The sequence below is a fragment of the Corapipo altera genome, unplaced genomic scaffold, assembly GCF_003945725.1.
Source record: "Corapipo altera isolate COAL_440 unplaced genomic scaffold, ASM394572v1 223, whole genome shotgun sequence".
Lineage (NCBI taxonomy): Eukaryota > Metazoa > Chordata > Aves > Passeriformes > Pipridae > Corapipo > Corapipo altera.
This window is the reverse complement of record NW_020885074.1, coordinates 271,543-298,967: the sequence shown is the minus strand read 5'-3', so window position 1 is coordinate 298,967 and position 27,425 is coordinate 271,543. Positions and strand designations below refer to the sequence as shown.

The following is a 27,425-nucleotide window of genomic DNA, read 5'->3' as shown; positions in this document are numbered from 1 at the left end:
GGAATTGGTGTCCCTGGAGCGGGATCGGGGGATTCGGGGCCCCTGAAGAGCCACAGGAGAGGAAAAGCCCCACAAGTGTCCCCGTGGCTCCAGTGTTGGACAAGTGACATCTGCTGTAACTCGTGCCCTAAAGGCCTCCCCGGCGCCGGCCCCAGCCCCGGCTCCTTCGGTTTTTTAGACTTTTTGTAAAATAAAAAATTTATAGAGTCAAAAAGATACTGGGAAAAAGGGAAAATTGATGATAAACGCATTTTGCTTGGGCTGCTGATCGTGGCCCTCCTCGGGACCCAGTACCCCCCCCAGATCCAGCCCCTCACTCAGCCCCTCACTGGCACTGGATCCCACAGTCAGCACCAGATCCCCGTGTCCCCACGGCCCCTCTTGTGTTTCCACGGCCCCCCCTCCCACCCCTCCCTTGGGATCTCCCGGCCTCATCCAGCTCCGAGGGCTTGGGAAATCTTTCCTGATGCTTCTCATTTTTCCCATGCTCCCGGCGCCGGCTGCACCCCAGGGACAAGGGATGAGAGGGGACAGAGCCCACCCGGTGCCCTGTGCCTGGCTCAGAGCCCCCGGACATTCCCAGGTTTATCTCCCACCTGGGAACCACCCGCAGCCCCCTCCCGAGCCCCCTGGACACACTGGTCCTTGTGCCTTCACACAACCGACACCTGGAGAATCCCAAAACTGGGAACAACCATCCCTAAACCTGTTCAGCCCCCCAGAGATGGGTGTCCCCGTCCCAGCGATGGGGGGAGGGTCTGAGACCACCACTGAGTGGGGGTCACCACCTTGAACCCCCCGAGAGCTGCAGGGAGGGTGGGTTGACCCTGAGGAGGGGATGGACAACACGGGACAAGGATAGAAGACAAGGGACAGGGATGGAGGACAAGGAACAGGGATGGGGGACAAGGAACAGGGATGGGGGACATGGGACAGGGATGGAGACCCAGGACAGTGCAAGGGACACCCCACACCAGACCACCAGCTCCAGGCCATGGCAGGAGCTGTGTCCCCCCTCCCAGCCTCCATTTCCTCCCAGTGCAGCCCCCCCCGGTTGTAAAGCAGAGATTTACAAGTGGCCCCAAGTGCCGGAGGAGCCGCAGGATCAGGGGCAGCTTTATGGAGCCTCATTAGGGGCTGCAGGTATTCCGGGAATGTCCAGCAGCTAATTATGGCTGGGCCAGGACAGGGGACAGGGTGGGCAGGGGATTGTCACCACAGGAGGGGACAGGGTGGGCACTGGAGGGTCACTGCAGGAGGGGACAGTGTGGTCACTGCCCATGGGGCCAGGGAACCTTCTGGCCCAAGTGAGGGCCAGACACACGGACGTGGCTCCAGCTCAGCCCCCGATGGGTCAGACAGGCCCCAGGCCCTGCTGGGGCGGTGACTCCATGGCCATTGGCCGTGTCCCTGCTCTCCCGCTCCAACTGGGGTCCTTCAGGACACGTTGGAAGCTGCTACTCCCCCTGGGAATGTCCTGGGCCCCTCCACACCCCATCCCTACCCTACAGATCCCACCTGCTCCCCCAGAGATCCCCCAGCCCCCCTGGGGGGGCTCCAAGGGCAGAACTGCCCTGGGGGGAGTGTCCAGCTCTGCCCTCTCCACACACTGGGGGTAAAACCCTCGGGGGTCTCCAGGAGCCTTGGGGAGGCACCGAACCAGTCCCATGGGTGCACCAAGAGTGACCCCCACCCTGTACCCCAGCACGGCCTGGGGACACCACCAGCTCCCATGGGATCAGAATCCCCCTCGGGAGCCACGGCCAGGGGGTCCTGCAGGGGGACCAGGCTGTGCCACCCACCCTGAGGGCCGGAGGAAGGAGGTCCCGGGGCGGGGGGGGGTTTGTTTGTTTGCTTCGAGGGCGATGTCAAGAGTTTAACGAGCGCTCGCTTTTGTTCTGGTCACGTCTCCCCCGAGGCCGCCCCGGGGGCTGCACCCCCACATCCCTGCTCCCCCCGGCCCCCGTGACCTAATTCGGAGACCAAGGGCAGGGCTGGAGGGGGACAAATTAGGGACGGGGACATCCGGGCGACCACCCACGGCGGCCCCACGGCCCCCCGGACCTGCCCCTCCGCCGCTGACAGGACCGGCCGCCCGCGACATTCACAGTAATTAAACCACCAGCGGGGGCTTGGCCCGGCTCCACCGGCCCTGCCGGGGCCCAGGATTATCCGGGGGAGCTGGGCACGGGCCAGGCCCCCACCACGGTCCGAGGGCAGCGCTGGCACCAGTACGGGGCTCCCCAGGGACCCGGCGGGTCCGTCCCCAACCTGTGGCAGGGATGGGGTTTGGTGCCATCCCCGAGATTCCTGAATGGTCCCAGGATCTGGGTGGGTCAGTCTCCAACCTACAGCTGGGGTGGGGTTTGGTGCCATCCCAAAGGTCTCCAGACCATCCCAGGGTCTGGGTGGTTCAGTCCCCAACCTGCATCAAGGTCATCCCAAAGGTCCCCAGAACATCCTGGGATCCAGTTGGCTCAGTCCCCTGGCAATGCCCAACCTACATCAGGGACGGGGTTTTGATGCCATCCCAAAGACCCCCAGACCCTCCCGAGCTCTGGGTGTCTCACAAGTAGGATTTGAGGCGTCCCCATTCCCTGTCCTCCAGTGAGCACATCCCTCATGGAGCCCCCTCCTCCATGGCAGGGCAACAGAAGGATCCAAGGATCCAAGAAGGATGATCCAAGGGGATGGATCAGCTCCAGCCATGCTCTGGCTCCTGGGACATCCCTGTCCTGTGGGACAGGAGCCACCAGTCAAGGAGGGGCAATCCTTGGTCACCTCAAGGAGATGAGACCAGCGGGAGACAAGACAAGGCCAGTGGGAGGGGAGGTCAGTGGGAAACAAGGCTGGTGGGATTTGGGGCCGGATTTGAGGTCGGGGGACCCGCGGCCGGTGCAGGGGAAGGAGGGGCTGCTGGCACCGGAGCCCCTCACCCCTTTGTGCAATCCCCCCCCTGCTCCTCCGGAGCCCCCCCGGGCTGTCCCCGGGGGCTCTGACAAGTGACTTCACGCCGCATTTGGGCCCCGCTCCCGCGCGGTCCCACGGCGCCCGCAGCCCCGGTCCTTCCTTTCTTTCCCTGCCTTTCCCACACGAATTTCCCCCGCCCATTGTGCGCCCGCGGCTTTTCTTCTTCCCCTATTCAGCCCAAATTAGTCACAAGGAGCCCCCGGCTCGGGGGGTGTTTGAAACCCGGGGCCGCTCGCAGTGAAGATGCGGCCCCGCAGGGACGGGGAGGAGCCCATCCCAAATTTGGTGCCGCCGCCGCCGAAAACTCATCCCCGAGGAGGGAGAGGGACGGACACCAGCAGGAGAAATGTCAGCAGGACCTGAGCAGAGAGACCAGGGCAGGGCAGGAACCGGGACCCTCCTGCGCCCTGGTCCTTGTGCCAGAGTGGAGTTGGTGGGACTCCGAGTCCTGGAGAAGGGCAGTGCCACCACCAGTGTCCCCTCACCCACCAGTGACCTGAATCCAGAGGAGTCTGTGCTTCCCCTGGAGCTCCACGAGGACCTGGTCCCAAAATCCCGGTGAGGAGGGGAGGGGAACAGCCCTGCCCTGGGTGACATCCGTGTCCCCATTCCCTGCTCCGGGGAGGGAGGAGATCCACATCTGGAGGCCAGAGGGGCAGGAATTTGGCCATGGAACATCCTGGGTAATGCCAGGGATACCCAGCCCTGGGTAAGGACGGGAATTTCGGGGGTTTCCTGCACAGCTCCAGCCCCAATCCCAACCCAGGAGCCCAGGAGTGCCTTGGAGAAGGAGTTTTATTATGAAAGCAAGGAGGGAACCTCTGCCCTGGCACCACAAACCCTTCCCTGCCCTGGCACCACAAACCCTTCCGAGCCAACAACCAGCGGGGGAACCACAAGGCAAACAGAAAACACGGAGGAGAAATCCCAAACATGGACCAAAACACTGGGATAACGGGAGCACAGGGAATGGGGAGGAGCAACAGAGCTGGGGCTCAGCCAAGGACACAGGGTGTCACCTGGATCCCGTGGTGTCACCTGGATCCCGTGGCTTTCAGCTGCCCTTTGGGGAAGGAAAGGAACATCCCAGGGATTTCCCGGAGGCCCCAAAACGCTCAGGGAACAGAAGCATTTTTGAAGACTTTCCACGTTACAAAAAGTAGAACTATTGCTTGTTACTGGGGTGGGAGCCTTGGAATGCCTGGGGTGGGATGTCCCTGCTGCTCCCAATGGCCTTCCCAGCGCTCCGGGATGAGGATCCCGCGGGGAATAACAATCCTGGGACGTCAAGTCTTCACCAGGGGAAGGGTTTCGGTCAATGCCCACCTGAAATCCAAGCAGACATTCCTGCTCACAGACACATTCCTGCTCTGGGAGCTCTGGGAAGGCAGCAGGAGCTGATTCTCTGGGAAGGAGAAGGGGAAGGGGGTCTGGGCACCCCCTGCCGATCCCATGGGATTGGGGATCCTGAGCTTCCCCCATGGGAGCTGCTCCCTGAATCCCCCAAATCCAAGGTGCCAAAGCTCAGGGAGCCAGAAAGGCTTCACCAGCAGCACCTTCGGTGTGTTTTGGCCGTGGATTTTTCCATAATTTCACCAAAAATGGGATGTTGTAGCAGCAGGAAGAGCCACATTCCTGCACATCCTCCAGGAACATCCGCATCCAACACACGGATCCCAGGGCAACGCTCCTGGTTTGGGGAGAAATCACCTGATCTGGGGTTAATGGGCAATTCTGCCTCTGGCAGCTCCTGCAGGGAAGGTTGTGGGAATGCCCCAGGTCACCACATTTTGGGAAAGATGTGACGATGGATTTGGGAAAATCCTTCCCTGACATTGTCAGAGGCAGCAGAGACCGAGCAGGACTCGTGTCATTGTCCCTTGGGGGAGTGGGGCCTGTCCTTGTCCCAGCTGTGCCATGGCCACACGGATTCCTGGAGCACTGGGAAGGATCAGGAGCTGCTGCTGTGACCCCCCAAAACACTGGGAAACCCCTGGAATGTGGGGCTGGGGGGGGCACCAAAACCAGCTGGTTCTCTTTGCTCCGTTTTCCCTCATTTCTAAACTTGGCCATTTGAAAAAAAAAAACCATCAAATGTAAGTAGCACAATCATCCAACTCCGGGGGAATTCCCTGTGTACTGTCACTAAATCCTTTGGAAAGGTGTGGGAGTGGGAAGTGGGGAGGGAGGAGCAGGAGGAGGAGGAGGAGGAACCCACGGCAGGAGCTCCAGGACAGCCTCACACGATCCCGAACCGTTCTGCTCTTTTCCTCTTCTTTGCCTGGAAAGAGAATGACAAGGAAAATTAATAAATCCAATAAATGAGTTATTTAAAATCTCATAAAGAACCTGAGGGAGAACTGGTTCAAAATCCAGCCTGGGGAACACGGCTGGAAGTGGAGACTCCGGACCCTGCTCCCACAGAGAGGGAGAGATGGAGTTTTTCCCAACACAAAGAGCCCCAAAACAGAGAGATCCAAACCACAAAGAGCCCAAAACCCGAGAGACCCAAATGACAAAAAGAGCCCCAAAACACAGCGACCCAAATGAAAAAAGAGCCTCAAAACAGAGGGACCCAACCCACAAAGAGCCCCAAGCCCCAGACAGATCCCCAAACCCAGGAACAGGAACATACAGTGCCCGGAATACAGTGGGAAGGAGCCACAAAAGGGGCTGAGCCAGGAACAATGGTGACTTCAGGGGCCTGAAACGCTGGCAGGGAGTGGGGAGGTGGGAAATGGAAAAGGGCAAAGGGTGAACTCTGCTCTATTCATGGGGAAGGTGAGAGGGACACATTAAATACGTGGCCGATTCCCCTTTAAGCCGCTCCACGAGGGGCGTATAAATCTTAATTTTTAGCAGGATAAATAGCCCGGGGGGGCAACAGAAGCCCCCAGCCCAGGATCTCCAGGGAAAGGTGCATTTGAGTGCACACAATGCCAGTAAAAAGCCTTTTTTGTTCCAGCACAGTCTCCGGGTGACCCGACGGAAAAGCCTCACGCTCCCCCTGCTCCGCCGGGAACGGAGCTCCTGCTTCACCCCCCCGGGGAAGAAACGCCCCCCAAAAAACACTCAGCCCTGAAAAACAGCCCCTAAATCCCACCTGGAGGGGTACAATTTCTCACAGGAAGCAAACTGGAGCTGCCTGGTTTAGCTGTACCCAAATCCTGGTGTGCTCATCCAGCACCCCCCACCCTGGGGGGGTCCCTTTGTCCCCAGAGAGGGTCCCCAAATCCCATGTTTTGGTGGCATTTAGGTGTGCAGGGCACTGCCCACCTGCTTCAGGCAGAAGCCACCTTCAAATCATTCCAGCCTGGAGCACAGGGTTGGAATTACTTGAAGGAGAAGCGTCAAAGCACAATAAAAGGGACCAAAATTGCCCCGAGGAGGTGATAAATTTAAAAGATGGGCCAGAACCGCTGAGGCCACAACAAAGCACTGGAAACAGGGTCAGCATCCCAATCCTCATTATATCCTGGAGCCTCCCGGGATTTATGGATGAAGAGCAACAATAGCAGAGGGTCCAGGAGCTGCCGGGGCCCAGGGAGTGACGAGGACGAGGATCAGCCCCAGGGAGGGGAGGGGGATCAGGGTGGGATGTGCCCCCCGCTCCTTCTGGAAGCATCTGTGATGTCCTGCCAGGGGAGCAGGCTCAGAGAGTTCTGGAGCAGCCTGTTCCCAGCATGGATCCATGGAAACCCCATCCCATGGGGTCCACAGGAGCTGCCTGTGCCCCCTTCCCCTTCTCCTTCCCGGAGAATCGGCTCCCGCTGCCTTCCCAGGGCTCCCCCCAGCCCTGGGCCAAGCAGGGATGTCTGGGAGCAGAAATCTGTCCTTCTGCTTGGATTTGAGGTGGCACTGACTGAAACCTCTCCCTTGGGAAACCCTTTTCCTTGGAAAAGCCCCCCTGGGCTGGGAGGCAGGGGAAGGGGAGGTGGTGGGGGAGCACAGCCCGAGGTTGGGGCTCAGCCCCCGAGGTCCTGAGGGGTCCCTGGATCTTGGAGGTCCCAGGACTCTCCCTGCTCCCCTCCCTGCTTCCCTCCCTGCTCCCCATCCCCTGGCAGGAGGGTTTTTTACCTCTGTGTCCTCTGTGGCTCCAGCTCCGGCTGAACTCGTGACGATCCCAAAACGCTCCTTCCTCTTCTTCAGCTTCTCGTCCTCCTCGCTCTGCACGAGGAAGGGATGGGGTTCATTGTCTGGGAATGCCCAGGAGTGTTCCTCCCATCCCTCCTCATCCCATTCCACCTGTCTGGGGCAAGAACACCTTCCACTATCCCAGGTTGCTCCAACTTGACCGTGGACACTTCCAGGGATGGGGCAGCCACAGTTTCTCTGGGAAATGCATTCCAGGGCCCCATCGCCCTCACAGGGAGGAATTCCTTCCCAAAATCCCATCTAACCCTGCCCTCTGACAGTGGGAAGCCATTCCCTGTGTCCTGTCCTTCCATCCCTTGTCCAAAGTCCCTCTCCAGCCCTCCTGGAGCCCCTTTAGGCCCTGGAAGGGGCTCCCTGGAGCCTTCCCTTCTCCATGACCCCCCCCCCAGTTCCCAGCAGAGCTGCTCCACATCTTCCACTTCCTCCTTGGATTAAACCCTCTGGTGACATCCAATGGAAAAGCTCCCAGATCCCACCCCCACTCCCAGGGGGTTCCATTCCCTGAGCAGGGGGTCCTCAGATCCACTTTGGCACCACAACATTCCGTGCCTTCCTCCCCCCAGCTCCAGGATCCCGGTGATTTATTTCTCGGGAGGCCCCTTCCCTAAATCAATTCCGGGATAACGATCCCGCTCCCTGACCCCCCTCCACGCGCCCGGTGAACTCCCCTCCAGCCCAAGCTGTTCCCCTGCCAGGGGTTGATTCATGGGGTGCTGAAATCCAGCTGAGGAAAATGACCCCAAGCCCCCCCGGCCACATCCATCAATCCCGGCCCTGCCAAATCCAGGGAAAGCTGACCCCGCTGGCAGCCCCTCACATCCATTTTCCAAGCTCCCTGTTCCAATTTTTGTTCCCTTTGCTCTCCCACTTCTCTAAAAGAACGGGAAGAAGAGGGAAAAAAAGTTTCAAGAGGGATTCCAAGCCTTGGAGACAAAGCCTTCCCTGTGATCTGGGAACGGGATCCCCAGGACTGGGAATCTGTCCATGGATTTGTGCTGCATTTGGTCCCAAAGTGTTCATTTGGAGCCCTGATTTCAAGGGGGGATCCCAGGGCTGCTGGTGGCAACGGCATTCCAGTGCCATGGGAATCTGCCTCAGGATCTGCCCCCTCTCCAAGGGTTCCCTCCTGGCCTGGATGTCCAACCTGAATCCCAGAGCTCCAGGCACCAAGGGGACCCTCCTGTCCCCAAGGCTGGTGGCTCCTGGCTGCTCCCTGTCCCCTCCCAGGGGATGAATGACCTGGTTCCACAATTAAATCTGGAATGAGCCACTTCTCCGGCTCCAGCCACTCATTCCCCTCTCCTGGGAGAAGAGCTGCTGCTGGAAGAGCTGGAGCCAAAAGGTGTTAATTCGTGGCTCCCGTGGTTCTGGCACTCAGGGAGCCCTGCCCAGGATCCCAACTGGATCCCAGCTCCAGCCCAGTGCTGGGAACAGCTCAGGTGCAACACTCTGCTTAAATTAATGGGGTTTGGGATGGAGGGACCTGAAAGCTCATCCCATCCCAACCTCCTGCCATGGGCAGGGACACCTTCAAACCCCTGTCCAACCCGGCCTTGGACACTTCCAGGGATGGGGAATCCTCTGGGAAATCCATTCCAGTGCTTCACTGCCCTCACAGGGAGGAATTTCCTCTCAAAATCCCACCTAAAACACCCCTTTTCCAGTATGAAGCCATTCCCCCTTGTCCTGTCACTCCAGGCCTTGTCCAAGTCCCTCTCCAGCACTCCCAGAGCCCCTTCAGGCCCTGGAAGTGGCTCCAAGGTCTCCCTGGATTCTTCCCTTCTCCATGAACGCTCCCAGTTCTCCACAGCAGAGCTGCTCCACATCTTCCCCTTCCTTCCCTGCAGATTAAACCATTCCAGGAGGAAACTGCTCTGGAATTGCAGGTGAGGCCTCGAGTGTCCTCCCCACAGACCCCGGAGAGGGGCCCTCCCAGCCCGGGATGACGGATGGGGGATGGAGAGCGGAGCTGAGGCCTCCAGGCGCTGGAGGATTGATGGTGGCACAGCCTTGACCCCCCCGGGAGAGGGGACGGACCCTCGAGGGCGACTCCGCGTCCGATCCCGGCCCCGGGCGGAGCAGCAGCTCCCGAGGGAGTTATTCCCGGGAACACTCCAATCCTGGGGCACGCAGCTGCCACCCAGGGTCTGCTTGAAATTCATCCTGACCCGATTTCCTCCACGCTTTATTCCTGTATTTGCTCCTCCCGTCTCTCTCCCCATCCCTGCCAAATCCTTCCAGAGCTGACACTTCCCAACACCAGATGTGATGGAAGAGGGAAGCCTGGGATTTCCATGGGAATGTTCCACGTGTGCCTCACATCCCTGCACTTCCAGCCCCAGAACTGCCTTTCAGGAGCTCTTCACCTCTCACACTCAGCAGGACATGGGGATGCTCCACGTGATCCAAGCTGCCCCTTTCCTCCCACAGCTCCTCCAGCTCCAAGGATTTGGGATTCCAGCCCAGATCTGGGGCTGGTGGCAGCAGGACCGAGCCAGGCACGGCCTCTCTCCCAAATAATATGACGATTCTGCCTGGATGAGCAGCAGGAACAGACAACCAAGTCCCCTCACTGTCCCAGGGACCCTCAGCCCTGGATTTGGGACAGCCCAGCTCCAACAAAAGCGGTTCCAAAGGCTTTGGATCAGCTCAGAAACATCAAACACAGATAACTGTTCCAGGAAGGTTTTTTGACACAGGAAACGGGCGACCACAAGCTCATTCCTCATCCTTTCTCCCAAAGAAACTTGGAAAACAGGTTGGGAAGGCAGAACATCCAGCTCTAGTTCTTTCTTTACACTGTGCCAGTGTCTCACCACCCTCACAGGGAGGAATTCCTTCCCCAAATCCCACCTAAATGTCCTAGTTTACAGTGGGAAGCCATTCCCCATCGTCCTGCCACTCCATGCCTTGTCCCCAGTCCCTCTCCAGCTCTCCCGGAGCCCCTTTAGGCACTGGAAGGGGCTCTAAGGCATCCATGGAACCTTCTCTTCCCATGAGCCAGCTCCCAGCCTGTCCCAGAGGTTTTCCCATGGAAAGCCCTCCCGGCTGTCACAGCTGGGAGTTTGTGCTCACCCTAAAGGGGATCGGGGGGGAGGAGGAGGAGCAGAAAGTCACATCCATGTGCTAAGAGCACATGGAAAGGAATTCCTGCCCTCCCACGTCAGGGATGAGGCAAATGATGCCTCGGGAACGAGGCAATTCCAGGAGGCAAAAGGGGCTTTTCATCTCTTCGCACCCCCAAGGCACCTCCAACGTCATTCCCGTGTTTGCAGAGGTTCTTCCTGCCCCAAATTCCCAGCTCCAGCACGGGCAGGATTGGAGGAGAGTCCCCTGTGACCTGGGAACTGTGGAACTGGGCAAACTGGAGGTCACGGGACCTTCTGAGTGGGTTTTCCCACCAGGCAGGGATGGATTCCCACATCCAGCCTGAAAACAGGGAGTACACTCTTTGGAAACAGATTTGGGATGGCTGAGGGAAAATCAGGGAGTCAGAACATCCCCCAAAACCCACTCAGAGCAACATTCCACGGACAAGGGAAGTGAAACCATCGAGTCTCCCGAGAACAGAAGGAGCAGCTGAAGCTGGGAATTAAAAGGAATCTCTGGGAAGGAGGAAATTCCTCCCAGAAATCCAGGAGTTTGGGAAGGAGATTCCTCCCAGAAATCCAGGAGTTTGGGAAGGAGGGATCCCCTGTGCTCCCTCCCCACTTTCCACAGGGGAAATTTTTGGGTTGTTTTCATTTCTCCCCCAGGGAAGGGAAGGTGGGTTTGTTCCCCCAGGCTCGGGAAGGGCTGGAGCTGGAGCAGGCCCTGCCATTCTCCTCCAAATTCCTGCAGCCAACGGGTCCAGGAGCCCCTGAATGGGACATAATGACATCATTGATGGAATCATAATAGAGGGGGAGGGGGGATGTATTTGTGTTCCAGACAAAAGCCAAGTCCTGTTTCCCAGCGGGGCCCAAGGAAGGACCAGCTGAGTGGGAGAGGGAGGTCAGGGAGGCCGGGAAGGAGTCCTGGCCACTCCCAGAGCTTCCCCGGAGCCCAGGAGTGCCCAGAGCCCTTGTTTGGGAAGTGACACAGGGAGGGAAGGCCTGGAAGGGCTCTGGGGAGAGGGAAGAGCCTGGATGGATGATCCCGAGGGAAAGTGGAGCCGCTGCTGCTCCTCCACCTGTGCCAACGGGGCCTTCCCTACAAGGGCAGAGCCACCTCTGCCAAGTGCCAGAAATCAGAATTTCCCAACAACAAACCCTCCACTGAGGCCAATCCCACCTCTCTGATCCACAGGAATGGGTCTCCTGGAACATCCCACCAATCCTTTTCCCTTTCCTCTGCCAGCATCTCCCCCCCCTCATCACCACCCTTGGCTTCCTTGGGGGCCAAAACAGCTCCTGGTCCAGGCTCCCAGGGGTGGTTTGGAAAGGCTGCAGGCACAGGGATTATCCAGGAGAAGGATATTCCTCCTCAGGCTGCTGCTCCTCCGAGCTCCTGGAAGCCAAACAATTAAAGGAATTGTTTTCTCTGCCTCATTTGCTGGTTTGGACACACAGAGACTTTCTGCTGCTCCAGTGAGCCCTGATCTCCCCTGGCTGATCCAGGTCGGGATCTGCTCCACGGAAAACATGTTCTTGTCAACTGGAATTAAAGCAAAATTCAGCTGAAGCCACGAGGGGTAAAAATTAACCTGTCCCAGCACAGGCAGTTGGGACTTTTCCAAGGAAGGGACATGCTGGGGTCCAACCAGGGTCATTCCTGAGGCTCCTGGCACTTCCCACGGCCACAGCACTGGGATGTGACATGGAAAACTTGCAGCCAGGGAAAGGAAAACCATGGAATTATTGCTCCAGTTGTTTTCCAGCCACGTTTTTCCATTCCCAGAACACTCAGCTCGCTCAAATCCCACCCTGGAGCTGGACACAGACCCCAGCTCCATTCCTGAGCTGGGCACAGATCCCAAATCCATCCCCCAGCTCCATCCCCTGCCCCTCCAGCAGATCCTACAAGGAGCTCACAAGTTTGTGCCCATTTCCCCCTGGAAAAACCAACAGCTCCGAGGTCAAATCTATCCCCAACACATCTGTTGTACTTCCAAGGATTATTTCCCACTGGAACCTTCTCTCCAGAGCTCCAGGTCTGGGCTGACCTGGCTCCTGCCAGGCAGGGACCCACACGGACACGGTGGGAGTTGAACCCCCTGGATCATGGGGGCTCTTCCCACTTAAAATCTGGATGAACAACCTTAAAATTCCAAACCCTCAGGAGCTGTAACTCTTGGAAAACCATGTGGAATCCCAGCACAAACACAAACAGAGGGGAAGGGGAAGGAAATGGTGTTGACAGGGCTCGGGAACGGGATGTAAAACCTCAGACAGGGATGGTGGGATTGGAGCACTGGGATAATCCTGAGGTGGGAAGAGTGTCCTGGAATGTCCTTACCTTTTTGGAGAGTGAGGAGACATTCAACCCAAACCTCTGAGCCCTTTCCTTTAGTTTATCCATGTTTATCTACAAGAAGCAGGAAACAATTTCCGTGGCTTGTTTTTTCCATCCCCATCCCTCGGGTTTCAGGGATAGGGATCAGCCTCATCCCCAAATGGACAATTAAGGGCCTCTGGGAAAACTGCCAGGACTCCTGAAAACCAGCTCTGCTCCCAGGCTGCCCCAAGGCTGGGAAGCTGCACCACCCCCTTCCAAACCCAGCAGCTTCCCAAGGTTTCCCAGAGATATTGGGCACTGTTATCCCTAAATAAATCACCCCTAAAGAGCCCAGATTTTTGGGACAAACCTTCCCTGGCAGAGTCCTGCACAGAGGAACCACAACCCCCCTCCTGCAGGAACCACTTGGATCGTGTTCCCACCCAAAATTCCGTGTCCCACCCAAAATTCCAGTGGAATGAAGCTTTTCTTACCGTGGGTTTGCTGTCTGCAGAGAGGCCTGAGAGAAGAGGGAAGAGAGAGAATTCCCAGTTAGGGAACAGCACTGGAGTAGGATTTTATCTCCAAGGAGACGAGAATTCCCACCCCATTCTTCTCACTGTCCATCCCTGCTCACTCCCAATTCCATTTTCACCTTCAAAGCAGCTTCTCCACCCTCAAACCCAGCCCCATCCCACCTCTCCAGCAGCTCCAGGAGTGGAATGTGGCATTTTAAGAAGCCACAGATGTTTGGAAGGACCAAGGAATGCCAAGGAAAACCCAGCTGTGCCTCCCAGTTGGGCTTGCAGTGAGAGACACTGGGAAAATCCAACCCCCAAGAGACAACCCGTGCCCTTTTCCTCCTGATTCCACAGGATTCTGGCTCCACAATTCCCACCTGGAGCTCCACGAAAAGGGAAAACAAGGGTTGTCCCACCAACCTTTCCCACCCCCCAAAAGGAGTAAATATTTGCAGGAAGGTCATTCCAGGGGTTGGTTCTGCTTCCCCTCACCTTTCGTGGGAGCTGTGGCCAAACCAAACCTGTGGAAGGTGAACAAGGGTGAGTCAGTGATGGGAATGTCCAGCCCTGGAGAACTCCCCTTCCAAGGGTTTTCCCTGGTCTGGGGGCAGGATGAGCTGGAACACGTCATTCCCAGCTTGTGGAATTCCTGCAGCAGCTCCCACCTTCTCCAAACCCAAATCCCAAACCCTCCAGCAAACCTGTTTCTCCCTCTGGTTTTCCAGACCCTTCCAGGGTTGTTGTCCCATCCCTGCACACAGAGGTCTCTGGAGAGACTTCTCCCAGGGAAGAATCATGGAATGGGTTGGGTTGGGAGCTTAAAGTCCATCCAGTTCTGCCTCCCACTATCCCAGGTCACTCCAACCTGGCCTTGGACACTCCCAGGGATGGGAAATCCATTCCAGGGCCTCCCCACACTCCCAGGGAGGAATGTGCTCCCAAATCCCACTGAGGAGCTGCCCCGGGCACCCTCACACTCCTCACCCTGGGCACCCTCACATCCATTCTGGGCACACTCACACTCCCACCCTAGTACCCCCTCACTCCCACCCCACACCCCCTCACCCCCCTCACTCCCCTCACCCCCCAGCCCCGCTCACCGCGCTGCCCGAGCCGCCTTCTTGCTCTCGAGGCTGACGGGGACGTTGAAACGCTCGGCCCGTTTCTGCATCCGCTGGGACAGGGACAGGGCAGGTTGGGAGGGGGCAGGCAGGGCTGGCAGGTGGGGAGGTGCAGTGGCAGATCCCAACAGCCACGGGAAGGGAAAACTCCCCTCCCGGAACCGAGGGAGGAGGAGCCGCTGGCACCTCGTGAGACCGACGGGCTCCGGACACCCCCGATCCCCAAACTCCAGGAAAACCCAGTGGAAAAGGTCCAGCATCACTCAGGGAGGAAACAGGAGCAGGGAGCAGAGAATTTTGGGATGGCTCAGGCCATCCCAAGGAATTCCTGAGCCAGGGAAGAGGCTCCTGGCTGGGAACAGCCAACATCCCTCCTGGAGGCACCACCAGCTCCAGGGGCCAATACCTCCCTCCCCTCCCCCTGAGCAAAAATCCAAGGAAATGTGCTCAAAAAAAAAAATAAATGATGGGGGTGTTTTTTCCAGAGAATTTGTTTCTTTGGAACAAGCCCCTTTCCGGGAGCCAGACCCAATCCATGAGCCCTCTGCCACCAGTAGAGAAATTCCAGGTGAATTCCAGCTACAACTCGGCCACTCTCCGGCTCAGAGCAGAGGGAAAACCCTGGAATCATCAGGAATGCAAAGGTTTGCACTTCCAAGGACTTAAATCCCCCCAAAAGCCCCAGGGAAATGATTAATATCTGATCCTTACGCTGCATGGGGTGTTTTGGAGGTTAGAAAAACAGGGAATATTTAATGGAAACACTGAGCGGAGCCAAGGGCACAGCGAGGAGCATCATAAACATCTGCTCCAAAACATAAATGTTTGGAAAAGCTGGACTGGGAGCAGCACTTGGGCCCCTCCCGGGACTGAGGAGCTGGAATTCAGCAGAGGAGGGAAAACAGAGGTGGAAAAAGGCACCACTCAGGTCAAACCTTGTTTCCTTATCCCTTTATACATCCTCAAGGATACCTGAGGAATTCTTTCCCGATATTCCACCTGACCCTCCCCTCTCGCAGTGGGAAGCCCCTCACACCCTCCCAGATCCACAGCAAATGACAGAATTCCAGGCTGTGCTCCCACCTCCAATTATTTACCCCAGGGATTTGTCTCCCCTGCTCACCTGTATTTATATAAATATATATATTTACACCTCTAAATAACTCCCTTTTCTCCTCAAAACCCACCCCAACAGCGCTCTGCCAAGACCCACCAACCTCACACTAAATAAGAAAGAGGGGGTTTTCTGGGAAAAATCTTGCAGAATTTGGGGAAAAACAAAGAGCAGGAGGACAAGTTGCAGCAGTTCCCCCCCCGGAGCCTGTTCCTGCCTCTCCAAGGTCACAATCCCCCTCCTGCGCCATCGCTCCCGTTGCTGTGGAAATCAGCGTGTCCCAAACAGCAGATTAAACCCTGGAGTCGCTGCAAACAGCAGGAATCGTGTTTTCATAGGGATTTCTGCCTCAGGAGCCAACAAAATTAAGGGGGGATTAGAGAAGCACAAGCAGATTCCTGAAACTCGGAGCTTTCCCAGAGGAACCGGCGGCACCCAAGGGTTTTCAGGGAGCACAAACACAGGGAGAGGGGGGCAAAGGACATCAGGGAATCACAGAATGGCTCAAGAGGGACATGAAAGCTCATCCCATCCACCCCTGCCACGGGCAGGGACACCTCCCACTATCCCAGGGGGCTCCAACCCGGCCTGGGACACTCCCAGGAACGGGAAATGCAAAACCAACCCACAAAAATAAAGCAGTTTTCCCACAGAAACACTGATCCTGCCTCAGCAACCCCCAGAAGGAAGGGGAAAGGGGAATCCCCTCCTGGGAGGATGCAGCAGCAGGAATCTCACCTCCATCTGGGATATCTCAGATGTGATTTTCACCACCTTCTTCTCCGTGATCCTGGAGGTGTTGGGAAAGAGAGAAACCAGTGAGAGCAGCTCCTGTGGATTCCAGAGACATGTCCTGGTGGGAAAGGGGTCAGGAATCTCCTCCTGGCCACACATTCCCAACACAGCCAAGGGTCTGTGTGGAAATGGGAACCACGAGCCAGGTTTGTGGATCTTCCTCAAATTTGGAGCCCAACACTGATGCCAAAGGGAAGGATGAGGCCTGGGAAACTTCTAACCAAAATTTTGGGAACATCTGGGGCACAAAACATCACCCAGCAAAGGAGCAGCCCTTCCAGCATCCCTGAATTCCCTTGGGAATGAGGTGGGATCACAGCAGGAGCAGCCACACTCCCATTCCCTGCAGGACTGGGGGGATCATGAACTGCTGAAGGCAGGACAAACCACTCCGTGGGGACCCCAAAGCCAGAGGGATTGGCACTGGAACTGAAAAAAGGATGGATTGGACACTGGAACTCCAGGAATAACCCCTGGCCCAGCTCAAGGCTCCTCCAGGTCCTGTGGGAAGCCCAAAGCCTCGAATCCCTGGGGAGTTTTATTCCTTTATGGCCCTGGAACACAAAGGGTTGTTGTGTTCTAGTTCATGGGGCAGCCCCAGGCACATTCCCTGCTCCCTGGGCACATTCCCTGCCCCCTGGGCCATTCCCAACCATCCCCCCCCTTTCAAATATAAGGGAAGGAGTGGAAGGGGTGGATTGGAAGGGGTGGATTCCAGGGCTTGTGCTCCCAAAACACAACTGGGCCTTGAGGGGGGAAACAAAGGAGGAAGAGCCAAAGTTGGGCAGCTCCCAGGAGGGAAGGAGCAGCTCCTCCTCCCCCAAACAGCTCCCATAAAACAGTGGGAACGCCAGGCTCGTTAAGGAAAATGAGCTGCTTTTGTTCCCAATCCCGGCACAGGTTCCCCATTTTATGCCCTGAAAGGTCCTAATGGCTTAATGGCACTTCCCCAGGAAGCAATTCTGCCCTGGAGCCGGGCTGGGAACGCGCTGGGATGGGATGAGCAGGGCTGGGATGGAGCTGGAACGGCCCCAGGACGCCCCCTCCTGCCCAGGAGATCCCGAGGAGCCTCCCAGGGATTCCGGGCCGGGCCGGGAAAGAGCTGAAAGCTCCTCTCATTCCACAGGCAGCGACACTTCCCACCTGCCCTGGCGGCTCCAAGTCCTGACCAACCCGGCCTGGGACAATTCCAGGGATGGGGCAGCCACAGCTTCTCTGGGAAATCCGTTCCAGGGCCTCCTCGCCCTCACAGGGAGGAATTTCGTCCCAATATCCCACTTAATTCTCCCCTTTCCCAGTGGGGAGCCATTCCCCCTTCTCCTGGCTCTCCATTGAAACCTGAGGGATCTCAAACCCAAGGATCAAGACTTGAGGAATCTCTCAACTCTAAGGACTCTACACCCAGAGAATCAAACCCCATGGAATGTTAATCGAAGGAATCTCCCACCCCCAGGAATCTCCAACCCAAACCCCCCCATTTCCCCCCCCCAATGACCCCACCAGGATCCCCAGTCCTGCTCCAACACGTGGGATCTGCTCCCTCCTTCCATCCTGTGCCCCCGGGGTCGGATGAATCCCGTGGTCCCTCGTGCTCCCAGATTTCCCAGGTGGATCCCAATCCCAATATTTACACGTCGGGGGATTTCACTGGAGCCTCTTCCACCTTCACGGGCGGCTCCGCCGGCTTCGGCTCTTCCTCCTGGGAACCAACGGGGAGAATCCATAAAAAACCTCCCAGCCACCTTTCCTGGGTGATTCCCAAGGCACAACCCCCCGATTCAGCCCAAACATTCCCAGGAATTCCCGTGTTCTGTGTCCCAGGAGGGGTTGGAAATTCTCGCTGTGTTTTTCCAAAGCCCCATAATCCCTTCCCAGAAGGTCTGGGCTACACAAGGGGTTGGGAATGACCTGAGGGTGACATTCCCAGCCCAGAATGGAGTGGGAATGACCAGGAGCAGCTCCAGCAGCACCCGTTCTCCTTCTCACCAAATGTTTCATGGGAAAAGAGGGAAAAATCCTCCTTATCCTGCACCTGTTGAGCAGGAAGGAGCCTGACAGTGGGAAGAGTCACTTCCTGAGGGTGTTTCAGCACAAAGTGCTTTTCCAGGCTGGACTTCCTGGCCCTGGTAGGAACAGTCTCCCACAGGCACCAAGTGGGAGACTTTTCCTTAAATATCCTTAAACCCCCCAGGTGTGAATCCTGCTGGACATGGAGGGAGCGACCCTGCCCCGAGGGATCCCAAAATCTGGGATCACACCAGTGATGGGATCCCCCCTCCCACCCTCTGGACAATCCCAGTTGTCTCTCAGCACCAAAACTGGCTGGTTTAGGACCAAAATGGACAAAAGTAGTTTAAACTCCACCCAGCCCCGGGTGTTGCCCTGTTCCCAGTCAGCAAACCAGGATTTCCCCGGGATATCCCAAAAAACAACCCACCTCTATCTCCTCTGCCAGCACATCCTCCTCATTGGCTTCTTCTTCAGCTGGAGGACAAAACAACGCAGCCATTGGAGCAGCAAAACACCCCAGGGAACCTCTGGATTCCCAGAGAACACAGGAATCCAGGTGGGAATTCCGAGGGATTCGGGAAGGGCCCCCAGCACCCACCGTGCTCCTCCAGGTAGGCCTGGAGCCGGTTGATGAGGTCCTGCTTGTTGCCTTTAGCTTCCAGCCCCCTGGCCAGGCATTCCTGCTTCAGCTCTGCCAGCTGCGGTGGGAAAATCTTCCGTGAGTCGGGAAACACAGGGATTAAATACAGGGATCAAAGCGGGGTTGAGGGATGGAAAGGAACGCTCCAGGGAATCTCTTTGGGATCGTCCTGGGGGAACCAACCAGGGGAACCTTCCTGGGGACCCTCCCGGGAGAATCCATTGGGGGAACCAACCAGGGGAACCCCCCTGGGACTCTCCTGGGGGACCCTCCCGGGAAAAACCACCGGGGAACCATCGCTGGGCCCCTCCTGGAGGGACCTCCCAGGAGAATCAACCGGGGGAACCTCTCAGGGACCCTCCTGAGGAACCCACTGGGGGAACCTCCCCAGGACCCCCCTGGGGAACCAGCTGGGGAACTCTCCCCAGGGCCCGTCCCCGGTACCCCCATCCCCGGTATTCCCCCCCCGGGGTCTCTCCCACGCGGCTGCACTCCCACGTGGGGCCTCGGGGAGCCCCGACCTCAGTGGTTCCGGTCTGCGGTGGGGTCCAATCCCCGAGGGAGCGGGCCTGGCCGCCCTCCGTGGTGGCGGGCGCTCAAACCGGTTCCCTCCCTCAAAGCGCCCCGCTCGCGGTCCCCGCGGCACCTTCAGCTTGTGCAGCTCCACTGGCTCCGCCGCCATCTTGTCACCGCCGCGCCGGCCCCGCCCCCGCCGCCGGCCAGCCAATCAGCGTCGAGCGCGCCCGATGGACCAAGCAAAAGCGCCGCCCGCCATTGGCCTGTTCTGCCTGGCGCCGCTCTCGTGGTATTGGTCGGCGGAGTTGAGTGACGTGAATACGGACCAATGGGAGCGCGGTAGTGCGGGGAGCTGGGTGTTATTAATTATTCGTTATTAATTTATTCGTTAATTATGAGTTTATTTATTAATTAAACCCCCCGGCCGCGAGGTCATTGGGCATCAACATCCCAGGCCCTCACCCTCCCTCCCAGGTGCCGTATCTGCCAGCCCAGCACCTAAAACGACACTTAAATTGGCCTCTGGGTTATTCGGGGTCGTGTGAGCCCCCAGAGCAGCCCCGGCTCCTCGGGGGCTGATTGAGCCCCCAAAACAGCCCCCAACTCTGCTTTGTTCCCCCCCCAACCTGCAGCTCCTTTGGCCACATCCCCACCCCACCTCCCTTTTTAAAATAACTTCCCCATGTTAAAAAAAACACTCACTTTCTTTTCTAAAAAAAAAAAAAAAAAAAAAAAAAAATATTTTTTTTTTCCAAAGAAGCCCTTTGGGGGGGCCTGGGGCCCTTCAGCGCGGGAGCGGCCGCCGCACCTTCTTCCTCCTCTTGTGCTTCGTGTCCCCCCTGGGGGTAACCCCCTCTGGCCTGGGGGGACCCCCGGGTGGGGCTGCAGCCCCTGGGGGGGTGGGGGGCGGCGGGAAGGGCCCCCCAGGGGCCGCCGGGGCCTGAAAGATGCGGGTGAGGAAATCCTGGAGCTCTGAGGGGGTGGGGGGGCTGCCCTTGGGGGTGGTCCTGGAGGGGGAAGAGAGGGGGTTGGGGGGCCTGGGGGTCCCTGTGCACGTCAAACCGCCTGAGAGAGAGGGTGTGACGGCACCACGAGACCCCCGGGGCATTGTGTCACCCCCCAGGTACCCCCCAGCACTGACCGCTGCCTCCCGGGTGGGGGGGCCGCCCTGGCACCGAAGGACAGGTGGTAGGGGACACGGTGGGTGTCCGGGGAGATGCCCACACGCTGGCACCCAGCCCACTCTGGGGGGACAGAGACAGAGACCACCTGTCAGGGGGCACCCCGGGGGGGCCACGGAGGGTGGGACCCCTGGGGCTGGGAAACCCACTGGGTCTGGGGGTTCTGTCACCCCCCAGTCTGGGGCCACACCCGTGGGTGTGGGGTCCCTGTCCCCCCAGGGATGCCCATCCCCACCGGTGATGTCGTAGACCCGGCCGTCCATGCGGGCCATGTAGGTGATCCTGAGCCCCAGCAGGTGGGACTCTGCCCACAGGTCCCCCTCCTCGGCCGGGTGCAGCCCCCCGCACTCAGCGCAGTACCGGGCACGCTGGGGGTCCCTGTCCAGCTCGAACCGCCTGCAGGGGTGATGGCACCGTGAGCCACCCGAAACACGACATCCTTCCGCTGCTGGCCCTGCTCCCCCCCCCCCCCCTGACCCCCCCAGCACACAACACCCCCCCCGAGCTGCCCCCACTCCCCTCCCCGAGCCCCCCGGGACACGATGTCACCCCAGCACTGCCCCCGCCCTCCCCTTGAGCCCTCTGGGGCACAACATCCGCCCCCAGGGACACAGCATCCCCTGGTGCTGACCCCGAGCCCCCCCGGCCCACCTGTGGCGGCCCCCGCAGCGGCTGCAGGCCATGGCGTTCATGGCCTCCCTCAGGTCCTCCTGCAGCCAGCTCAGGAAGGCTCCCACCGACCGTGCCAGCTCGCTCTGTGCCAGCCTCTTCCTGCGGGGAACACGGGGGGTCAGAGCCCTCCGCGGGGGTCCCAGAGCCCCCCCAGGGCCCCCCGACTCACGTCTCGTAGTCCCGGCGCCGCTCGGGGCTGCTCACCCGGTCCCAGCCCGCCTGCAGCACCTTGAAGGCCTCCTCTGCCCGCGGGTGGGGGCTCTTGTCAGGGTGCACCTGGGCAGGGAGCGACCCTCAGGGGCCTGCCGGGGTGGGGGTCCCCGGGCCCCCCCCAGCTCACACCCACCAGCACGGCCAGGCGCCGATAGGCCTTTCTGAGCTCGGCGTCGGCCGCCGAGGGCTCCACTCCCAGCACCTGGAAGGGGTTCAGCTCCTCCTCGGGCACCTCGGCCAGGGCCAGCAGCCGCCCCAGCTCCTCCTCCCCCGCCGCGGGGACCCCCGGGGGGCTCCTCCGGCCCCGCAGCCACTGCCGGGGGTCCCCCAGGAGCTCGTGGGCCCAGCGGGCTCCAGTGGCGAGGCCGCGCCAGCAGAGCCGGAGCCCCCCGAGGAGGAGGAGGAAGAGGAGGAGCAGCAGCGCCAGGAGCGCCCCGAGCAGCCTCAGGCACAGCCCGGCCCCCGCCCGGGCCGCCCGCAGCGACCCCCGGCCCCAGCCCCGCAGCCCCCCGCCCTCCTCCTCCTCTTCATCCTCCTCGTTCTCCCGGAGGGCCCCGCGGTGCCTCGCCCGCCTCCGGGCCCTCCGCGCCCTCCCGTCGCCGTCGGGGGGTCCCCGGTGGCGGCAGCCGAGCCCGCAGGCCCCGGCCCGGGGCTCCCCCGCGGGGGTCGGGGCGGGGGCCGGGGGTCCCCGGCAGCCGCAGGGGGTCCCGGGGTCGCCGCCGCCCCCTCCGTCCTCCTCGTCGTCCCCCGGGCCGGGGGCGGTCCCGGCGCGGCCGCAGGTCCCGTTCCAGGCGGCGCTGGGGGGCCCGGAGCCTCCTTCGGCCGCGTCCCGGGGCCGGGGCTGCTCCATCCCGCGGTTAAGTCACGGCCATCCCGGTCCTGCCGGGGCTGGGGGCAGAGAGAGGGGTCAGCGAGGGGCAGAGACCCCCGGAATGGGCCCGGGACCCCCCGAACGGCCCCCGGGGACCCCCCGCAGGACCCCAGAGACCCCGACTCACCCCGGGCCCCCTCGGATGGGCCCCGAGAACCTCCGAAAAGGGCTCCGGGGAACCCCCCGAACGGCCCTGGGACCCCCAGTAGGGCCTGTAAGGAACCCGCAAACGGACCGGGGGGGAGTTTGGGGAGTCCCGGACTCACCGCGCCGGTACCAGCGATGGGGGGAGGGTTTAGGGCTGTTTTTGGGGTATTTTGGACTCACCGCGCCGGTACCGGCGGTGGGGGGGGGGCGCCGCCCCCCCCCCCCCCCCGGGGCCCCCTCACAGCCGCACTTCCGCTTTCCGCCCGCCGCCGCGCCGGCCACGCCCACTTCCGGGGGAGGGGCCTCACGCGAGAGCTTCGCTCCGCCTACTCCTTGAATGGCGGGTGACCACGCCCCTTCGGCGGGAATGGACACGCCCCTTAGTTGGGTGTGGTCGCAGCCCTTAAACGGGCATCTCCCCGCCCCGTACCTATGGCCCCGCCCTTTAAAGGGGCATCTTCGATCTTAAAAGGGCAATGCTGCCCGGTACCCGCGGGGGGCTCCGCGCCTCCCGCACCGCCGCCCCCGCCGGGGCCCCCCCGTGCGACCCCCTCCCTTTGTCTTTCCCGGGATTGACCCCACGCGGGATCGGCTCCTTTCCCTGCGCTCACACCCCGACTGCCGCCCCCGCCCCCGCCAGACCCCGCGCGGGACCCCGCGACGGTCCCTCACCGCCCCCGGTCCCGCCCCTGCCGCATCTCGGCCCCACCGCGACCCCCGCGACGGCAGCGACGGTGAGTCCCGGGCGGGGGGGACCGAGCGGAGATGGGACCCCCGAGCGGGGACCCCCTCCCGGGAGTCGGTGGAACCACTGGGAGCACTGAGAGAGCTCTGGGATGGGGCTGGAGGGGCGGGGGGAGCGAGTGGGGATGGGAACTCGGCCGGGGACTCCCCTGGGCATCCCCCGCCCCGCCAGCCCAGTCCCACAGCGCTCCCAGTGCCCCCTCCCAGTGCCCTCAGCGCTCCCAGTTCCCCCTCCCAGCGCCCCCAGCCCAGTCCCTTCCAGATGTGCCGCCCCCCCCCCCCGCGGCGCCGCTGCCAGATGTGGGTGCGGGGAGGGGGACACGAGGCGGGGGTCGCTCACCCTCCCTCCCCCGCAGAGCCCGGGGGGCGATGGATCCCGGCGCTCCCCCCGCGGAGCCCCGCTGTGCCCTCGGGCCCCGGGGACCCCTCGAGCCCGTCCCGGCCGCGCTCTGCGCCCTCGGGGCGCTCCTGGGCCTCGGCTGCGGCTGCTTCGGTGAGGGGGGCACGGGGGGGGCCCCCGGGGGCACGGCTGGGGGGCTGAGGGGCTCCTGAGGCGGGGACTGAGGGAACCCCGAGGGGGGCACGGCTGGGGGGCTCGGGGGGACCCCTGGGACACCGTCAGGGGGCTGGGGGGGTCCTGAGGGCACACCGGGGGGGACCCCGAGGGGGGGCAGGGCTGGGGGCGGGGGGGGGGGGGGGGGCTGGGGAGGCCCGGGGGAGGCAGGGGGCACATCTGGGGGGCAGAAGAGATGGCACAGGGACCACTGGGGGACAACTGGTGGTCCTGGGCAGAGGGGATGGCACAGGGGACACCGGGGGGCACAAGGTTACTGTGGGGCACAGGGAACCCCCAGGGACTGCCCAGTGCCCACCAGCACCGCCCCCACTGACCCCCCCGCGCCCCCCAAGGCTACCGCTGCTTCAGGGCCGTCATGTTCCTCTCGGGGCTGTTCTTCGGCTCCGCCGTCATCTTCCTCCTGTGCCACCGGGAGCGCGTCCTGGGGTCCCCCCTGAGCCTGGAGGCGAGCGCGGGCATCGCGCTGGGCATCGGGCTGCTCTGCGGGCTCCTCACGGCGCTGCTGCGCAGCGTGGGGCTCTTCACCACGGGGCTGCTGCTGGGGCTGCTGGTGGCCGCGGCCGCGCTGGCCGCGCTGGCCCCGGCGGAGCCCCCGGGCAGCCCCTGGGTGGGCGCGGGGGTGGCGCTGGGGCTGGCGCTGCTCGGGGCTCTCTCCGCGCTGCGCTGGCCCCGCGCCCTCACCGTGCTGGGCACGGGCGTGGGGGGCGCGGCCGCCCTGGTGGTCTGCGCCGATTATTTCGCCGAGGGGGCGGCGCTGGTGGGGTTCGCGCTGGCCCGGCTGCGGGGGGCGCCGGGGGGGCCGCTCTGCTGGCCCGGGTGGGCGCTGCTCGGAGCGTGGCCCGCGCTCAGTGTCACCGCGGTGCTGCTGCAGTGGAAGGTGACGGCCGGAGGGGCACCGAGGGGACACGGTGAGGGACCCCCGGGGTAAGGGAGGGGACGGGGGAAGGGCGGGATGGGAAAGGGACGGGGCTGTGGATGCTGGTGGGGAGGAAGGTGAGGATAAGGGCGGGGTGGCGATGGGGACGGGGAGGAGGAAAAGGGTGGGACTGGGAAAGGAGTGGGATGAGGCTCTGGATGCTGGTGGTGGTGGGAAGGATGAAGGTGAGGGTGAGGAGGGTGGGGAGGGGGTGGTAAATGGGGGGTGTCAGAGGGTGTCCCGGGGTCGGGGGCACAGGGCTCAGGACTCGCCCCCTCCCCACAGCCCTCAGCCGGCGGCAGAAGCGCCTCCGGCACAAGGAGCCCAAAGCCCCCCCCGGGGGTCCCCCTCGCCGCCAGCCGCCCCCACCCCAGCGCTGCACGGACACCCCGAGCCCCGGGGACCCCCGAGACCCCCCGAGCACCGCCTGGAGCCTGCGGGACCGGCAGCCGGACAGCGGGACCCCGCCGGGACCCCCCGACTTCACCACCCCGCCCCGACACCGCCTCTGAGCCCCTCCGACGTGCCTTGGGGGACCCCCCAACAGCGGTGCCTGCGCCTTTAAATAAGCAAATGAGGTTCCTCGTGCCCCGCCCACGGGGGGCGTGGCCTGCGGGGATGGAGCTTCAGGGCACATGGGTGGGTGGGACCCCCGAGGGCTGAAGGGGGGATGTCCCTGGTTGGGGGGAAGAGCCCTATGCACCCACTCCAGCCCCCGGGGACCCCCTTGAAAACAAAGCCACACATTTATTTTTGTAGGACCTACCCAAATACTGTGAACCCACGGTGGTCTCAGCCCCCTCCCCTTCTGCTGGAGGAGAGAAGGGGATCCTAAAAGCCTTAACCTCCACCTTGGGTGGGGGCCTCACCCAGCCCTGGGGCCCCCCAGCTCTGCCTGACCCCCAAAGGACCACACGGCCCCCACCCTGGGGAGGGTCCAGCTGCCCCCTGAGCCCCCCATCCCCTCCCGGGGGGCCCAGGCCCGACCCCCCCACGCCGGGTCAGTGCTGCAGTTTTTATTCTTCCACAATTTTTAAAAATAAAGGAAAAAAAGAGAGAAAAAGAGAAATAAGCAGGGGGGAGGAGCTGTGACACAGAACGGGGGGGTGGGAAGAGCAGGGGGGGCACGGGGGGGGCACGGCCCCCTCCCACCTAAACCCACATCGATCCATTAAAAACCAGGAGCTGCCGGGTCCTCGCCGGGAACAACCGTCCTGTCCGGCCCTGCCCTCCCCCCTCCCCAAACCCCCCAGAGACCCCCCAACCCCCCCTACGAGTCCGACTCGAGCCCCCTGAGTTCGTCCTCCAGCGCTTTCCTCCGGCCCAGCTTCTCCAGCTGCTCCTGGGTGGGCTGGGGGAGCCCCCCGGCCTCGAGGCGCCGCCGCAGCTCCTCCACCTGCCGCAGCTTCTTCCGCAGGCTCTTGATGCGGCGGCTGCGCTCGGAATTCCCGGCGCCGTCGCCCCCCTGGGCCGGGGGGGCCCCTCCTGTCCCGCCGGGCCCCGACAGCGACAGCTTTTCCAGCGCCGGGCTCAGTCCGTCCGTGTCCTGCGGCCGCTCCGGGGCCTTTTCCTGCTGCTGCCGCCGCTTCTCCTTGCGCTTGAGGTTCCTGCGGGCGGCCTTGGACAGGCCCTGCTCGGGGGGGGGGCCCTGGGGGGGTCCCGGGGGCCGCGCCGGGGCCGTGTCCGGGCTCAGCCCCGGCGGCAGCTCCGGTTTGCTCCGGAAAAACTTCACGTATTTGTTCTCGTACCTGCGGGCGGAGGGAGGGGGTGAGGGGGTGCTGGGGGGGTGTGGGGGGGGCCAGGAGGGATCCGGGAGGGATCTGGGAGGGATCCCTGTGGGAACGTTCTGTGAGTGGCCCAGGAGGGGTCTGTGGGGGATCCCGGGGGGATTATGAGGGTCTCTGAGGGTCCACGAGGGATCAGTGAGTGATCAGTGAGGGGCTGGGGGGGGACACGAGGGGGCTGTGGGGAATCCAGGAGGGGCCCAGGAGGTATCTGGGAGGGTCCAGGAGGGATCTGTGAGGGATTCCTGAGGGTCCAGGAGGAGCTGTGGGGGATTCTTGAGAGACCTGTGAGGGTCCATAAGGGATCAATGAGGGATCTGTGAGGGGCCGTGGGGCTCCAGGAGGGTCTGTGAGGGGATGGGGGGATCCAGGAGATGTCCATGAGGATCTGGAGGTGGGTCCATGAAGATCTGGAGGGGGGTCCATGAGGATCCAGGAGGGCATATGCAGCCCCTGGGGTGGGACTCACCCACATGTGAAGCCCCGGGTAGGACCCAGAGGGGCACAACCTCAGCCCTGGGAGGATGGACACAGCCCCATGAGCCCCCCCAGCCCGGGGACCCCCCCACTCACACGGGCACCTCCTCCTGGGGGACGTATCCCTCCTTCACCCGCCGCTGCTTCCGCCACGTCCCATCCGGCCGCTGCGTGGAGGGGATGTACCTCCCTGGGGGGCACAGGGGGGCATGGGGGCACCTCGGATCTCGGGGGGGTCCAGGAACACCCACAGCAGCCTCAGGACACCCCCACGGAGACCCCAGGACACCTCCAGGGAGGTCCTGGGACCCTCCACAGACCCCACGGGAGTCCCTGGAGACCCCACAGAGGCTTTGGGACACCCCCGCACAGACCCCAAAGGAGGCTGGGACACCCCACTGAACCCAGGGGAGCCCCAGGACAGCCCCCCCAGAGAGCTCAAGACCCCCCCCAGCTCCCGGGACACCCTCAGGACCCCAAGGGGACCCCAGAGACCCCCGCCCCCCCGTCAATGGGCTCCAGGACCCCCCCTACAGGTCCCGGGAAAACCCCAAAGCAGCTCTGAGACCCCCCCCCGGACCCTACA

At 61.7% G+C, this 27,425-nt stretch overlaps 5 protein-coding genes across 5 annotated transcripts in view; 1 reads left to right on the top strand and 4 right to left on the bottom strand.

Moving 5' to 3' along the window:
- Nucleotides 1-3,747: 3,747 nt before the first annotated feature.
- SARNP (SAP domain containing ribonucleoprotein) lies at nt 3,748-19,456 on the bottom strand. The gene is made up of 12 exons (XM_027669251.1): nt 19,388-19,456; nt 18,700-18,799; nt 18,529-18,575; nt 17,723-17,790; nt 16,035-16,086; nt 14,162-14,235; nt 13,554-13,582; nt 13,035-13,060; nt 12,562-12,630; nt 7,048-7,137; nt 5,189-5,251; nt 3,748-4,296 (listed from the first exon to the last, which is right to left on the bottom strand). Exons 1-11 carry the CDS (start codon nt 19,421-19,423, stop codon nt 5,210-5,212), a joined length of 633 nt encoding a protein of 210 aa, XP_027525052.1. The 5' UTR covers nt 19,424-19,456; the 3' UTR covers nt 3,748-4,296; nt 5,189-5,209.
- Nucleotides 7,440-9,994, bottom strand: LOC113959948. Its single transcript, XM_027669250.1, has 2 exons — nt 9,533-9,994; nt 7,440-8,421 (listed from the first exon to the last, which is right to left on the bottom strand). Exons 1-2 carry the CDS (start codon nt 9,852-9,854, stop codon nt 7,829-7,831), a joined length of 915 nt encoding a protein of 304 aa, XP_027525051.1. The 5' UTR covers nt 9,855-9,994; the 3' UTR covers nt 7,440-7,828.
- Nucleotides 19,457-19,983: 527 nt separating the features above from the next.
- DNAJC14 (DnaJ heat shock protein family (Hsp40) member C14) lies at nt 19,984-21,981 on the bottom strand (the record flags this gene model as incomplete). Its single annotated transcript, XM_027669279.1, has 6 exons — nt 19,984-20,264; nt 20,399-20,501; nt 20,674-20,834; nt 21,090-21,209; nt 21,280-21,386; nt 21,457-21,981. Coding segments are annotated over 6 exons (1,239 nt in total), but the record flags the coding sequence as incomplete, so codon positions are not given.
- A 1,473-nt stretch (nt 21,982-23,454) lies between these two features.
- On the top strand, nt 23,455-25,090 carry LOC113959971 (transmembrane protein 198-like). Its single transcript, XM_027669278.1, has 3 exons — nt 23,455-23,578; nt 23,995-24,570; nt 24,864-25,090. Exons 1-3 carry the CDS (start codon nt 23,455-23,457, stop codon nt 25,088-25,090), a joined length of 927 nt encoding a protein of 308 aa, XP_027525079.1.
- Nucleotides 25,091-25,578: 488 nt separating this feature from the next.
- Nucleotides 25,579-27,425, bottom strand: part of PYM1 (PYM homolog 1, exon junction complex associated factor) — a 2,415-nt gene continuing 568 nt past the window's right edge. Inside the window, exons 2-3 of the mRNA XM_027669249.1 lie at nt 26,936-27,029; nt 25,579-26,326 (exon numbers count right to left, since the gene is read on the bottom strand). Coding sequence (XP_027525050.1) covers nt 25,849-26,326; nt 26,936-27,029 — 572 coding nt within the window. The 3' untranslated portion in view covers nt 25,579-25,848. The remainder of the gene's footprint in view (nt 26,327-26,935; nt 27,030-27,425) is intronic.

Bases quoted from the DNA above. Each gene is read 5' to 3' on its own strand.
- LOC113959948 (XM_027669250.1), bottom strand. From the start codon at position 9,854: ATGAGGAATGAGCTTGTGGTCGCCCGTTTCCTGTGTCAAAAAACCTTC. The intron at 8,422-9,532 runs GGATCACGTGGA...TCCCAGGAGAGG, and splicing joins TGGGAGGAAAGGGGCAGCTT to GGAATGAGTGGCTGGAGCCG.
- SARNP (XM_027669251.1), bottom strand. From the start codon at position 19,423: ATGGCGGCGGAGCCAGTGGAGCTGCACAAGCTGAAG. The intron at 17,791-18,528 runs GTGGGTTGTTTT...GTTGGTTCCCAG, and splicing joins TGCTGGCAGAGGAGATAGAG to GAGGAAGAGCCGAAGCCGGC. The intron at 16,087-17,722 runs GTAAATATTGGG...CAACACCTCCAG, and splicing joins CCAGTGAAATCCCCCGACGT to GATCACGGAGAAGAAGGTGG.
- LOC113959971 (XM_027669278.1), top strand. From the start codon at position 23,455: ATGGATCCCGGCGCTCCCCCCGCGGAGCCCCGCTGTGCCCTCGGGCCC. The intron at 23,579-23,994 runs GTGAGGGGGGCA...GCGCCCCCCAAG, and splicing joins CCTCGGCTGCGGCTGCTTCG to GCTACCGCTGCTTCAGGGCC. The intron at 24,571-24,863 runs GTGAGGGACCCC...CCCTCCCCACAG, and splicing joins AGGGGCACCGAGGGGACACG to CCCTCAGCCGGCGGCAGAAG.